The sequence below is a fragment of the Panthera pardus genome, unplaced genomic scaffold, assembly GCF_024362965.1.
Source record: "Panthera pardus isolate Hobbes unplaced genomic scaffold, ASM2436296v1 HiC_scaffold_8, whole genome shotgun sequence".
NCBI classification, from domain to species: Eukaryota; Metazoa; Chordata; class Mammalia; order Carnivora; family Felidae; genus Panthera; species Panthera pardus.
In genome coordinates this window covers 55,958,801-55,971,833 of record NW_026527013.1, presented here as the reverse complement: position 1 = coordinate 55,971,833, position 13,033 = coordinate 55,958,801, and the positions used below count along the sequence as shown (strand labels likewise).

General features: G+C 50.5%; 1 protein-coding gene across 1 annotated transcript; it reads right to left on the bottom strand.

Annotated features, from left to right (window-relative positions):
* Window positions 1-736: 736 nt before the first annotated feature.
* Window positions 737-12,928, bottom strand: CHCHD4 (coiled-coil-helix-coiled-coil-helix domain containing 4). Its single transcript, XM_019433564.2, has 3 exons — window positions 12,711-12,928; window positions 5,218-5,316; window positions 737-1,991 (listed from the first exon to the last, which is right to left on the bottom strand). Exons 1-3 carry the CDS (start codon window positions 12,730-12,732, stop codon window positions 1,687-1,689), a joined length of 426 nt encoding a protein of 141 aa, XP_019289109.2. The 5' UTR covers window positions 12,733-12,928; the 3' UTR covers window positions 737-1,686.
* Window positions 12,929-13,033: the final 105 nt, after the last annotated feature.

Below are 13,033 nucleotides of genomic sequence, written 5' to 3'. Positions count from 1 at the left end.
GTCAATACCATCACAGAACTTACTGAGAACAAAAACAGTAGGGGCAGAACAATGTTCTGCTCGAAGGCTGGCTAATACACTGCACAGGCCTGCATCACAAAGTTAACAAAGCACAGACAGAAAACACTGTGTGTGTAGGTAGCTGGCACAAATCACTGTGATCATAAGTTGCGCCTTCTATCTTGCTTGCTCTGATGGAAGCCACCTGCCATGTTATGAGCTGACCTAAGCAGAGGCCCACGTGACCGGGAACCGAGGGAGGACTCTGGCCAACAGGCAGTGAGGAACTGAGGCCCTCAGCCCAACAACCCACAAAGAACTGAATTCCGCCCAAAACCACCTGAGTGATCCTGGAAGGCCTGTCAAGCCCTGAGATGGTCACAGCCCTGGCTGACCCCTCGATCATAGCCTCGTCTGACTCTGAGCCCCAGACCCCAGGTAAGCTGTGCCCAGACCCCTGACCAACAGAAACTGTGAGTTACTAAATGTGTTTCAAGCTGCTGAGTTTTAAGGTAATTTTTCCATGGCAATAGATGAGTAATACACCTGGGCCAAACAAGGCATTACTACATCACGGCCTGAAATTTGTCCTACAGTTGTCTTGGACGAGTTACTTAACCTGTGAGGGCTGCAGCTCCCTACCTTCAACAAGAGAACAGCCTTCCCTACCTCACAAGTTAACTTCAGTGTCTGTGTGAAGGATCTGCTCACTGATAAACAACCGGCTTGCTATGAATTCAACACCGAAAATTTTAATGGACACAAACTGGCTTACCAGTATCTTCAAGGAGGAATTTCAGTGAACTTTTCATATTTATATTTCCTTATAGCAAAAACATTTTTAGTTAGTAAAAACAAAGGACACATTCAACACCAGGTAAAAGTCATATTTTCCTTTTAAGTGACTAAATACACGCCGTTTCTTCTCTTGGCTGCTACTTTGGTAACAATTAGGTCCCCACCTCTCAAGAACATTGCATTGAACAGGCTGACACAGAGCCAGCGTGAACAGAGGCCCCAAACCAGGGCTTGTGGAAGAACAACAACAGCAAAACCAGCCTTTCTCTTCACTTAGAAAGGGACTGTGAATCAGAGTGTCCACAGTTCCAATTTCTAAACACGGAAAACCTGGAGCTCAAAGTGAAAATGGAAACCAAAATGCATCAGAAATGAACTATAGTACCTCCTCACATACTCAAGGTCAAGACGGTCCATGAGAAATACGTATCTGATCATCTGGCCTTGTACTGGGAATGGCCCCACTCCAGCATTTTTAAAGGAAGATGGTTTTGTTTCTATTTCATTTCCCACAGGGGTATAAAATCTACAAGGGCATATAATCAATCAGAATAAATCAGCTCACTCACAAGATACTCCCAGATAATGATTTCTAGTTGCTGAGCATAGTCAGCACATTATTTCAAAGAGGCAAAATTCAGGATCATCTGAGAATTCGAAAGTGACAGCTACATTTGCCGATAGGTTTATGGGAGACATACATTTTTTCCAGTGTATATGTCAAAGGACCAAGACCCCTGATCATCAAAATAAGTTATTTTGTACATTATAGTGCACAGAACAACAGAGGGAAAGACACGTTCTCGGAGAATGACCAAAAGGCATCTTACAAAAGGTTCATATCACTCTGAAGGAGAAGGACTGGAGCCCAGTGCCTTATGGCCTTCATTAGCTTGACCCCTCCTCTTCTTTGGTTGCAGTGGCCTCAGTGGGAGCTGTCTCTTCTAAACGTTCTGCTGGCTTCTTCTCCTCCTCCTCCTCCTCCTCGTCCTCCTGAGGATAGAGGTCGGGGTACTTCTGCATGCATTCCTGCATGGCCCGGAACTGGTCTACACAGTCTGACCCCTTGACATCCTCTGTGCTATAGTGGAAGCAGGAAAAGGCCGACTTGAACTGTTCCCCACAGGGGCCACTGGCCATTCCCCCAAGGCACGGGCAGTTCCAGTTAATGTCTCCATTTGGCAGGATCAATCCTACAACAGGAAGATAGGCAAGGAAAATGTGAGACAGGCTCTCTACGGTTTCTGAAAAAGCAAAACTAAGTGCAGTCTTTGAAAGCTACTCAGGATAGGAACTGTCGCCTGGTAGGCCCTTGTCTTTGGATTTGGATTGGGTTCAAATGCAGCATTCCTTGGCTCAGCTGGAGAGAGGCCACCATGGATGGCAGCTTTTGTCCATGCACGACACTGATCTATATTCTAGGCCGCCTCCCAGTGCGATGCCTGTGGCTGTGCCCCGAGAGCTACAAACTGGAAACCGTTTAATCCAAAGAAGCAGCCATCGTTGGGTTGCTTAGCGAGAAGCTTTTTCAAAGCCCCGACACCTTAAGAAGCTGAGGTATTGATCTCTTTCTTTCGATCTCTGCTCCCCTCCCATTCAAATGGGTAAGATTAGTCCCCTCCCCCAAAACAGGCACTTAGCTCCCTCCAGCCCCTCTGGCTCTGCCACTGCCCGCAGAAGCTCAGCTCGGTGTGAGGACCGGTGAAGAGGAGGCTGATCCTTCTGCACTGGCAGGAAGATGTCCAAGACATGGTGTACAAAGGAAAAAGCTAGTGGCATACCAGATGGTGTGGTTCCGGTCTTGTAACAGGGAAAAACCTCCAGGGATGTTAACCATACTAACCAAACTGCTCAACTGCACGCGTGTGTCAGAGAGGGGTGCAACTACAGACTGATTTTCAGTTGCTCGCTTACCATTTGTAAGTGCTACTGGAGTAGCACTTTTCATTTCCTTTAAGAGCTTCTCCTCTGCATTCACAACTTGGCTGTTTGGTTTACAAGGCCTAGTTTTTGGCCTATCTTGGCTCTTGAGATGCCTTCCTCGCTAACTCAATCATTTCTAATTTCTGATGTGACATGAGACCGCACAACTAGAGGCCACTGTCGGATTATTAACCGGCCTGTTTTCAACACTGTCATGTCCGGGAATGGGGAGACCCAAGGAGAGAGAGAGACAGAGATGAGGAAGAGCCAGTTGGTGGAACAGTCAGAACACACACAACATTTCTCGATTAAATCCCCTTTCTTACATGGACATGGTTCATGGCACCCCAGAAAAATTACAATAGTAACATCAAAGATCAGTGATCACAGAATCACCCTAACACATACAATAATGAAGAAGTTTGAACTGTTGCAAAAATTACCGAAATGTGACACAGAGACACGAAGTGAGCAAACGCTGTTGAAGAAATGGTGCCAAAAGACTTGCTTCTTGAAGCAGGGTCACCACAAACCTTCAATTTGTGAAAAACGCAGCATCTGCAAAGCGCGATAAAATGAGGGGGCCTATATACAAACGCTGCCCTCCGAAGGCTCAAAACTAGGAAACCTGCACAATCAGTTTCCAAGCGAGACGTTGTGATAAGAACATTTTTAAAAAAGAGCCCAGCTCTGCAGGAGTCTTCGTTTGATTCTTTCTCAGGGGAAGGCATGCTAGACTGAGGTAGCTCCTCACAGAGGGCACTGAGGGTGCCAATCTGCATTTCAAGGACAACATGTAGAAACACACAGACGTCAACATGTTAAATCAAGCCCAGATGCAGCAGGTTCCAAACATGCAATCAAAGGCCGGCCACTAACTTCCCTGGCCAGTCCCTCCCTCCTCCTCCAGTTTCCCCTCCAGACCAGGGGATCTTTAAGACCCTCCTCCAGTCTTTCTGAGTCTATGAAAATGACTTCTGCCATCTTGGTCATGACACTCTTAGCCATTCCAAGTGCTGTCTCAGTCACGGAACTGGGTGCCTCGATACAGGCAGCTGGCATAAACTGGGGGCCTGCCTACTCTGCTGAGTCATTTTGCAATTGAGAGCTCAGAACCTGGGTCCCAGGGCTCGCTGCTGAATGTGCTTCTTGGTACAATCATTCACTGGAAGGGGCTGCAAAGGCAAATGCCTTCACGGTCCACGCAGATCTATCATAAATGACAGAAGTGGGTAGGACAGAAAACAAGAGCAGCGATGAGGCCTGGCAGGAACTGGAGGGGACGCACAGTCTCAACACAGACACATTCAGTGTTGAAAAACACCACGAGGCAAAACAAGGCCTGATTTGTCCCGTAGGCCCTGCAGAATGTGCTTAACTAATATGCACCTAAAGAGAGGCAGAGTACTGGAACTGACACGTGGCTTATTTTTCTTAGTAAGAGTGCTGGTTCAAGATTACTCCCACGGCTGCCATTCTCAGAATGCGAACACCGGAGAACATCTGTACCTCCCAGCGTCCCTGGCAGGGTGCTAGACACCTCAGCTCTACTCTGCTCTAACCCCCAGAGGCAGTAAGGGTAACACGTCAGGTGTCCCACCTAAGAGCACACACTTAGCTAGCATCTGAGAAATTCCCATCAGGAGCTCATACTCCGCAGGCTGCTGCTGCAAGCTCTTTCAACTGTATTTCTCAACAGCCAGCACTAGAAGCTTTGTTAGTTCGCATCACAGGTGTCAGAAATGGCTTTAGACTGGCAAGCTGAGGACCGTTGACGATACGAACTGTTTATAAATCCCGCACACCCACACGTCAGCCTTACGCACGCTGCGGAAGTTCCAGTGAGCCCAGCAGTCTAAAGCCTTTGGAGTGGCACCCTCAGCCCATATGACCAAGTGACCATTCACTAAACTGTGCGCAGCAGTTCTGACTAGGCTAGCTGGTCCTGCTGCCGGAAAGCTGTCCCTCTATCTCGAGTGAGCATCTCGTGGAAGGTGCTTCCTGGAGCACGTACAAGGAGAGAGCCGAGCTTCACCACCTCACAGAACGAGGTGTTAGGACTCTCACACGCCTGCTTGCTTATAGTCTGCAGATGTGGCAGCGTTCAGGCTGCAGCTGGACCGAGCAGGAGGATCCGTCGCCGTAACCTGCCCGCAGCACTGGAATCCATTTCCGCCCCGCACCCCCTGCCTAAAACTTCGTCATCCGGAAACATCCAGCCAGCTTTAGTCGGTGTAAAACCTCAAAAGAAAAAGAGGCAGAGGACTTCAGTTCAGCAGAAACTCAGGCTCTGGCCTAACAGCCAGGGAAGAGCAGCAGCACGAGAGCTGCACGGCACTCAGCACAGCCTCTCGCACCTCCAAGGGAGGTGGGCTCACAGTCCCTGGAGACGGTCCTTGGCTGAGAGGGGCCCCTGAACACCCAGCCTTGGCCAGGACAAAATGGGAAAGGAATTTTGAACATTTCCTCCAGGAAGGATCTGTGTGTCATACCCACCGTGCTCCTCATATGGGTCGTTGGGGTCATCAGCCACCAGCTCTGCATTGCTTGGGGTTTCATGGTCTTCTTTGGTCACAAATATGATTCGATCCTTCCCTAGCGTTTGGAGAACAGAGGAAGAAAGGTTTCACTCAAGAGCAGCCAAACAGCCCCAAACCCAAAGAAGCCACGCAAACCAGGTTTTAAGACTTCCCGTGCAAAACCCGAAAGGGAAGAGTGTCCATCAAAATGCCCTCCCTGGGCTGCATCACTGAGTCTGTGTGACAGTCTAGCAGCCACTTCTACTGAGTGCCTACAACTGAAACAAAAAGTCCACCAAGGTCACGAGTGAGGAAGAAGATGCCATATGCACCCTCTAGGCAGGAGATGAAATGCCCGATCCAACCAAATGCATGCTGCTTTTAGTCCCCAGATTTGCTGATAATTCAGTGGTGCAACAACTCCTTTCTTCTTCCCCTCAAGAAAGGAGCAGTCCCTTCTCAGAACTCCCATGGTGCTCTGACTGTCCCCATTATGTCCCACCAACCTAGGAAGGCCTCATCAGCCTGCCAGGTCTCCCCTCCTCCCCAGGCCTGGCAGGGAGCCACAAGCTGTCATCCTCCAGACAACCCTAGTGGAATGAAGGTGATTCACTAGGGCGACCCCACCTAATCTCACTAGGGCTCGAATGCCTGTGGGTAGAAAGGGGTGGAAGGGACAGGGAAGGACTTGCTTCTAGCCCCCTAGGGGTTTACCTACAGTGTTCAGAACGCAGACAAAGTCTAAGGGGACTGAGAACTTTGACAAGAGAAGAGGGCAGTGATGTGGGTGCCTGGCCAGCAGCCCACTGGCTGATATAGCCACTTAAGTGTGTCCGAGAAGATTCCCTGTGGGAAAATATCCTGGTCACCTACCATTGAGTGCCCACAGTCAAGACTCTCTCTAGCCTCTTGGCTCCTAATCATGGCCAGGAAAGAAGGGCTCATGATGGTAGGGAACACTGTGGCAGTTCCCCACAGCCCACGACGCCTGGGGCAACTTCCCAACAAGTGGAATGACTAGGGGGAGGAGAGACCATTCCCGAAGTGCTGATGTTAGCAACTTCTGTGACAATCTGCAGTGTGTTATTTTTTTTAGAACAATCACCCAACCTAAACATAACAGGCTGAGCGGGAGGGTCAGTCCTGAGGCCCTGCAAGGACCAGCATCAGGAAGCCAGCACTTCTTGTGAACACTGCCTTGGTCAGGCCATAGCCCCTGGCCCTACGTGCCTGGCTTGCCAGAGGGTCCTGAACTTTCAGACCGATGGGAGCCAAACGCATGCTCTGTGAGGAGCTTCTCCTCAAGGGAGGCTGCGTAAGCACAGAAAAGGGAATCAGCATTGATTGAACCGGGATGGGCGTGACCAGTGGCTTTTCATACAACAGAAAACCAGGCCCAGAACGGTTATTCAGAATCACCCAGCTGGAATGGCAAGGCAGGCCCCTCAGCTACCCGACTCCCTCCAGCTCTCCCCTATACCTTACAGCTGTCAACACTACCTCGCCTTCCTAAAAATCCCTAGCCATCAGCCAACCACACAGCAGGTGTCCACCCGATAGTCCTGGTGTGGGTGGGAACACCTTGTCTTCAGCACTCCACACACTGCATGCTCATCAGTTTCCCCTGCAGTCCCTGGAGGGCAGACTGGGGCTAGCTGCTCTCTGGGTCCTGTGTGTCAGCTCCCTGCAGCCATCCCATCACCGCCCTGGGGCAGGAGCCCCATTGTACAGTGGGAGCCTAAGGCTCTGGGAAGTGATGTGCCTGAGCTCACACAGGCCTGGAATTTGCACCCAGCTCTGGGCGGCTCTAAACCCCACGCGGTGGAGATCCTTTGCACAGACCCGCACTGCCTCCCACCCCAAACACACACGGGAATGAAAACGACAGCCCAACTGGGTACTTAGCATGACTCGGACGCTGTCCTGAGAGCTTTGTGTGCTTTGGGCAGGAATAAATGTTTTGTACAATAAATACCGATGCAACTCCTGCCCCCAAAAAATGTTTGCTGAGTGAATAAACAGGAACTTTCCTCTAAGCTACTGGGTACCCACCTGCTGAAGGGCAAGGACAAGTTCAATGGTACTTTGAACTTGGTACTGAGTACCCATTCTGATCCATGAAATATGGGATAATGGGACTTCATCCGGAAGGGGATAGGAGGTGCCTGGCATTTAAGGAGACTTCAGGTCCTGCCCAATGGGCCCCTGGACAGGGCCTTAGTCAGTGGCCTGGAGAGAGTGAGCTACTATGGGGGCAGAGGCTGGGTCTGCAGAAATGTGGCTCTCTGAGAGCTGCTGGCATTTCCTCTGATTATTTCAGTTGTTTTCTCTTTACAACATTTAGGAAAGTTTAGTCACAGGCTTGCTAAGAGAAAGCAAGGAAAAAGGTTTGGGCCCACACTGAGCTCGAGTATTTAAGGAAGAGGCTTGGGGAAAAGTACTGGGGCTAAAACCAGAGCAACACCTCCAGAGAGGACAGGTTAGGAGGCAGAGGGAAGGCACCCTTCCCCTTCCCGTGCTTCCACAGGGTCTTCCACATGGGATAACGGACAGTAAGGACAGCCGACCCTTGGCACACACGGGGACTGGACCTCCAGCCCACCCGAGGTCTCTGCTCTCCCTGTGGATCTGTTCTCCCATGACCAGTTCTTTCATGCTTGTCAAACTGTAGCTCTCCCTACACGGGCTGAACTGCAGTCCCGTCCCTGACAATGAAATCCCAGGTTGGAGTCCTCAATTCCTCTACCAGGCCAAGGCCACACAGCTGGGAAGTGTACAAGATGAAGTCAAGGCCTCTCTGACTGCTATTCTCACCAGAGCACAACAGAGCCTCTCTGGGTCCTGGACTGAGGTTTGGTCCCCTAATCGGCATCTTAGTTCTGTAATTAAGCAAAATCAGCTTAACCTGGACCATCTTTCAGATTCCAAGTGCCTTGAGACAAAAGTCCTGGATCTTGCTGCTCCTTGCCTCTTCCACTAGTCTTTTTACTTAGCGGATGTTTAGTTACACGTTTTAAATTAGGCTGAAGCTTAACGATACCTTTAGTTGAATTTGGTGGCTGAAGCTAAGTCTTAGAGGCTTCATGGACAGAAATGAAGTGCGGGGGAAATGGTCCTGCTGAGCTGTGTCTGGCAGAGAATGTAAGGATTCTGAGCCTCCCTGAGTGGCACTTTTCCTACCCTGGATGGGTGTCTTGGTCCGTTCAGGCTGCTCTAACAAAATACCACCACCGACATAGTTCATAAATATTAGAAAGTTACAGCTCACAGTTCTGGAGGCTGCAAGTCTAAGATCAAGGCACCAGTATGATAACCTTCTGGTGAGGGGCCCATAGCAGCTGCCTTCTTGCTGTGTCCTCACATGGCGGAAGGTGCCAGAGATCTCTCTGGAGCCTCTTTTATAAGGGCGTTAATCCCATAAGTGAAAGTTCCACCCTCATTTCTTAAGCACCTCCCAAAGGCCCCATCTACTAATATTATCACCTTTGGAGGTTAGGATTTCAATGTATGAAACTGGGAGGGGAGGGGACACATTCATACCATAAAACTGAGGAGAGACTGTCCCCTGGGCGATCGGACTGTGGTTTCTGGGCAGGGACGTATCTTTGTATCCCCAATCCTGGTATACAGATGATGCTCCTTTTGTTGCATGGACAAATAACAGTAAGGGCTAGAAACCAGGTGCACAAAGAACAGAAGCACAGATCTGAGCCTGAGATAGAAACCCAGCTTCAGAAGGTCTGGCCCAGTGGCATCAATATCACAGAGTTTAGCACTGCAGTTCAAATCTGGGCTTAAGCACATAACAGCTGTGATCTCAAGCACATTCTTAGGGCCTCAGGAAACAGGTCCCCCAGAAGCTCAGCCTATCTTCCTCCCGTGGTCAGGGCAAGAATCACAAGACTTTACTTAAGCAAAAGGGGTGAAATGAGTTTCTGTTCTCACCTTAAATCCCACTCAAAAGACAGTAATTTTTTAAATAGCGGCAAATGACAAGGATAAATGGCCAAGAAAAGAGACCATCACAGGCCAGAGAGATCAGTACAGTTCTGGAAGTGGGAAAGCTGAGAGAGAAGTGCTCTCTGACATAACAGAAAGCTGAACCCAAAGTCACAAGAAGAGAAGTCAGCTCGAAGAAAATCTATCCCCACCCCAGGACCCTGGTAGGGGCCAGGAATTGGGGGTCCCAGGGCCCACTGTGGAAAACAGGACTTAAGGGTGAGGTTGAGAACAGAAAGCCTAACTGAGCAGCTGGATACCGAGATACCCCCAATTCGGTAGTTTTACTCTCTGCACAGCCATTCTTGACTCTTTTCTCTTAACCTCCATCATCAAATCTGGTTGACTGGGGGCGCCTGGGTGGCTCAGTTGGTTGGGCGTCCCACTTCGGCTCACGTCATGATCTCGTGGTTTGTGAGTTCAAGCCCTGTGTCGGGTTCTGTGCTGACAGCTGAGAGCCTGGAGCCTGCTTCAGATTCTGTGTCTCTCCCTCTGTCTGCCCCACTCCCACACACACACTCTCTCTCTCTCAAAGAAATAAATCAAACATTAAAAAAATAAAAAAGTCTGGTTGGCTCTACCTTCAAATACATCCAAAAAGATCTGCATCTGTCGCTGCCAAGACCCCATCTCCCACCACTGGCTCCCTCCACTCCCACCTCCTTGCCTTTACTGGACATGCTGGGTGCATACCTACGTATGGCCTGTGCACAGGCTGCTCTCACTTCCGGGAGCACTCTCCAGATACCCTCACAGCCACCCTCTCCCTGTCTTTATACCTCCTGATACCACCTTCCCTGATCACTCCCCATCTCCCTTACTCTGCCTTCTTTTTCTCCAAAGTGCTTTTCCTCACCTACCATATTATATTTGTTTACCACCTGTCTCCCCTGCTGAAATATCAGCTCTTCTGGGGCAAGGATTTGTCTATCCCTTTCACCGCAGTATCCCAAGAGCCTAGAACAGTATCCAGAATGTGGTGGGTAATCAATATTTGCGGAACAAGTGAATGGAGAAACCAAACTCGGAAGACCCCAGCCCCAGCAGAGGACAGGAAGACAGAATGGTTATTACCATTAAGCAGATTACAAAAACAAAACCAAAAAACCCGGGATGGGTGTTCTCATTTCCCCCAGAATGGGCACACACAAACACAGGATCTGTACACAGCAGAATCTTCAGCAGATCCATTCCAGAAAGAGCGGCCATCTTTTCCACCAAACCACAGAGTAGATTACGTCACCTGTGCTCACCACCATGTGCCGAGACTGGCACACTGCAGGTGCCTAATAAACGCTTGTTTGAGGAACAGGAGAGGGCAGATGGCAATAGAAAAGGAGGCAACTAAAGAAAGGAACAGTGTGGCACTGATACAGAAAAGGGTGGGTGGTCTGAGGCTTGGGAGCAAGGCTGAGTCTAGGTCTGGAACACCTTGAATGCCAAAACTGGGTGGTGGGTGGACCCCCCGAGGTAAATTTGCACCGGCAAGTGACTCACTCAGAGCACAGAATGAGGAGCCAGCCATGGGAAGAGCTGGAGACAGATGTACCAGGCAGAGGAACAACGAAGAGGCCAGTGTGGCTCAGCAGTAACCAGGTAGTTAGAAATCAGTCTGGAGCCCGATCGGGCAGGGACTTTCAATTCTCATCCCCAAACTAAGAGAGAGATCTTTGACCCAAGAAAAGATAAGGATCCATGCTTTGGTGACAGATGGAAACAACCTTTCCTTCCCAAAGAACCTGCGACTCCTAGATATCCTCATGGGCAAGAAGTCTTACTCATCTGCACAGCCTCATTCTACCTAAACAGCTCAAAATTATTCGCTAAACGAAGTAAATTAGAAACCCAGAGAAAGAAAATTAAAAACAAGAGGCCTACTGTCGAACAAAGTGGTGAGGGCTGAGGACTTTTGTTCATGGCACAGTTATAAATCAATAAAAATAGTACTCAATAGACACATCAGTGAGGATTATAGCTCTATGACCCAGGAAAGGAGGAGGTCTAGAAGCAGAATGAGGTACTGGGGAAAAGGCTTGACGTTTAATTTTTTTTTTTTTTTACATTTATTTATTTTTGAGAAACAGAGTGTGACAAAGCGTGAGTGGGGGAGGGGCAGAGGGAGAAGGAGACACAGAATCCGAAGCAGGCTCCAGGCTCTGAGCAAGCGGTCAGCACAGAGCCTAATGAGGGGCTCGAACCCACAAACTGTGAGATCATGATCTGAGCCGAAGTCAGACGCTCAACTGACTGAGCCACCCAGGTGCCCCAAGGCTTGACATTTTAGATTGAAATGTTCTCCTAACTGGATGCGTGACCCTGGGTAGGTCATCTCCTTCTCTGGTCTTCAGATCCCTGAATTAAACTGAGGGAACCAGACTATTCACCAAAGGATTTCTGGGTGAGTTCTAACTCTCTCTGTGGCTTTACCTTCTCGTGTGTCCACCATCCCTGTCGCCAGGCACAGAGAAGATGCCCATGAGTATCTGCTGAATGAATGAATGAATGAATGAAGACCAACTTGTCATTTTAGAAGACTGGAAGCTGGGGCCTGCAGAGGTCAGGTGACAGCTCAGGGACAAAAAGCCAGTTAGTGGCAGTGTGTGAGGAGGTCCTGGGACTCCAGCGGAAAGACCCCTGGGTTCTTCAGTAGAGATAAGAACAGATGGAGCAAAGAGGAGCTAGGTGGAGAGACGGGCACTTTCTTGAAGAGGTGGGGTGGAGGGGTGGAGGGGTGGAGGTTCCCAGCAGAGAGCTCCCTAGAATCCGGTGGCCACCAAACTGGATAGTGCAGTTCTGTGACCACACTGCTGAAGCTCAAACCCCAGCTCCAGGACTTAAGTCACCTCTGTGTATTAAGGTCTACTCTTGGGTAAAACGCGAATACAGCCTCGCCTAGAATTATAAAAACCGCTGCGAGATCAACCAGAAAAGCCATATAAAGCCCCTTGAACAGTGCCTGGTACATAGTAGGGGCTCGATAAATGTCCCCGTTGGTGGCACTTTTACCACTCCAGCACAGCCCTAACCCGAGTGGCAACTTTTCTTTCGGGACAGTTAAAAGGCGGGTACAAATGGAAAGGCGTGGTGTGCGGTTAAGAGCGACGGTAACAATAAATCCCCAATTACGAGGCAGAGGAAGCGTGCTCAGCACTTCCCGCGCCCCCTCAGCCTGGTTTATGAAGTCCGCCACGTGCTGGTCCTTCTGAGGTCAGGGTTCGAGTCTCACCGTGACCTTGGGCCAGCCTCCTTCCTCCCAGTCTCGGTTTTCTCATCTGCAAAACGGACGTGGCGACCCCAGCGCCCAGCCTTCCCAAGGGTCCCGAGGAGGGTATCCCGGGCCGCTCCTCGCGTCGCCCGCCCCTGCAGTGGGGTCGCGGGGCGCCGGGGCCTGTGGGGCTGCGGGGGTGGCAAAACAGCGTGTCCCCTGCAGGCCCTCGTAGGCCCGTCTCCATGGCAGCCCGCTCTCCCTACCTTCCTGCCGGCAGTAGGCCATGGCTGCAGCCCCAGCACTCAGACCTCGCGGCGATAGCGGCAGCGGCCAGGCGGCGGCAGGCTCCCGCTGTGACCTCTCCTCGGGCTGGGCGGGAGGCTCCGAGGCCCACGCGGACCCGCCCCCTCCAGGCCTGCCCGCCGCGCGCCTGCCTGCGCGCCCTCCCAGCCCCAAACCCTGTTCCCCTTCAGCCGGGAACTACATTTCCCAGGAAGCCGCGCGCGGCTCGGCGACCCTTCAGGCGATAGGAACTACATATCCCAGAATGGCTTGCAGTGCGCAGGCGCATCAATGAGGTACAGTG

Excerpts from the sequence above, each read along its gene's own strand:
- CHCHD4 (XM_019433564.2), bottom strand. The coding sequence starts at position 12,732 with ATGGCCTACTGCCGGCAGGAAG. Across the intron at positions 5,317-12,710 it reads GGCCTACTGCCGGCAGGAAG|GGAAGGATCGAATCATATTT; the intron begins GTAGGGAGAGCG and ends TCCAAACGCTAG. Across the intron at positions 1,992-5,217 it reads CGACCCATATGAGGAGCACG|GATTGATCCTGCCAAATGGA; the intron begins GTGGGTATGACA and ends TTCCTGTTGTAG.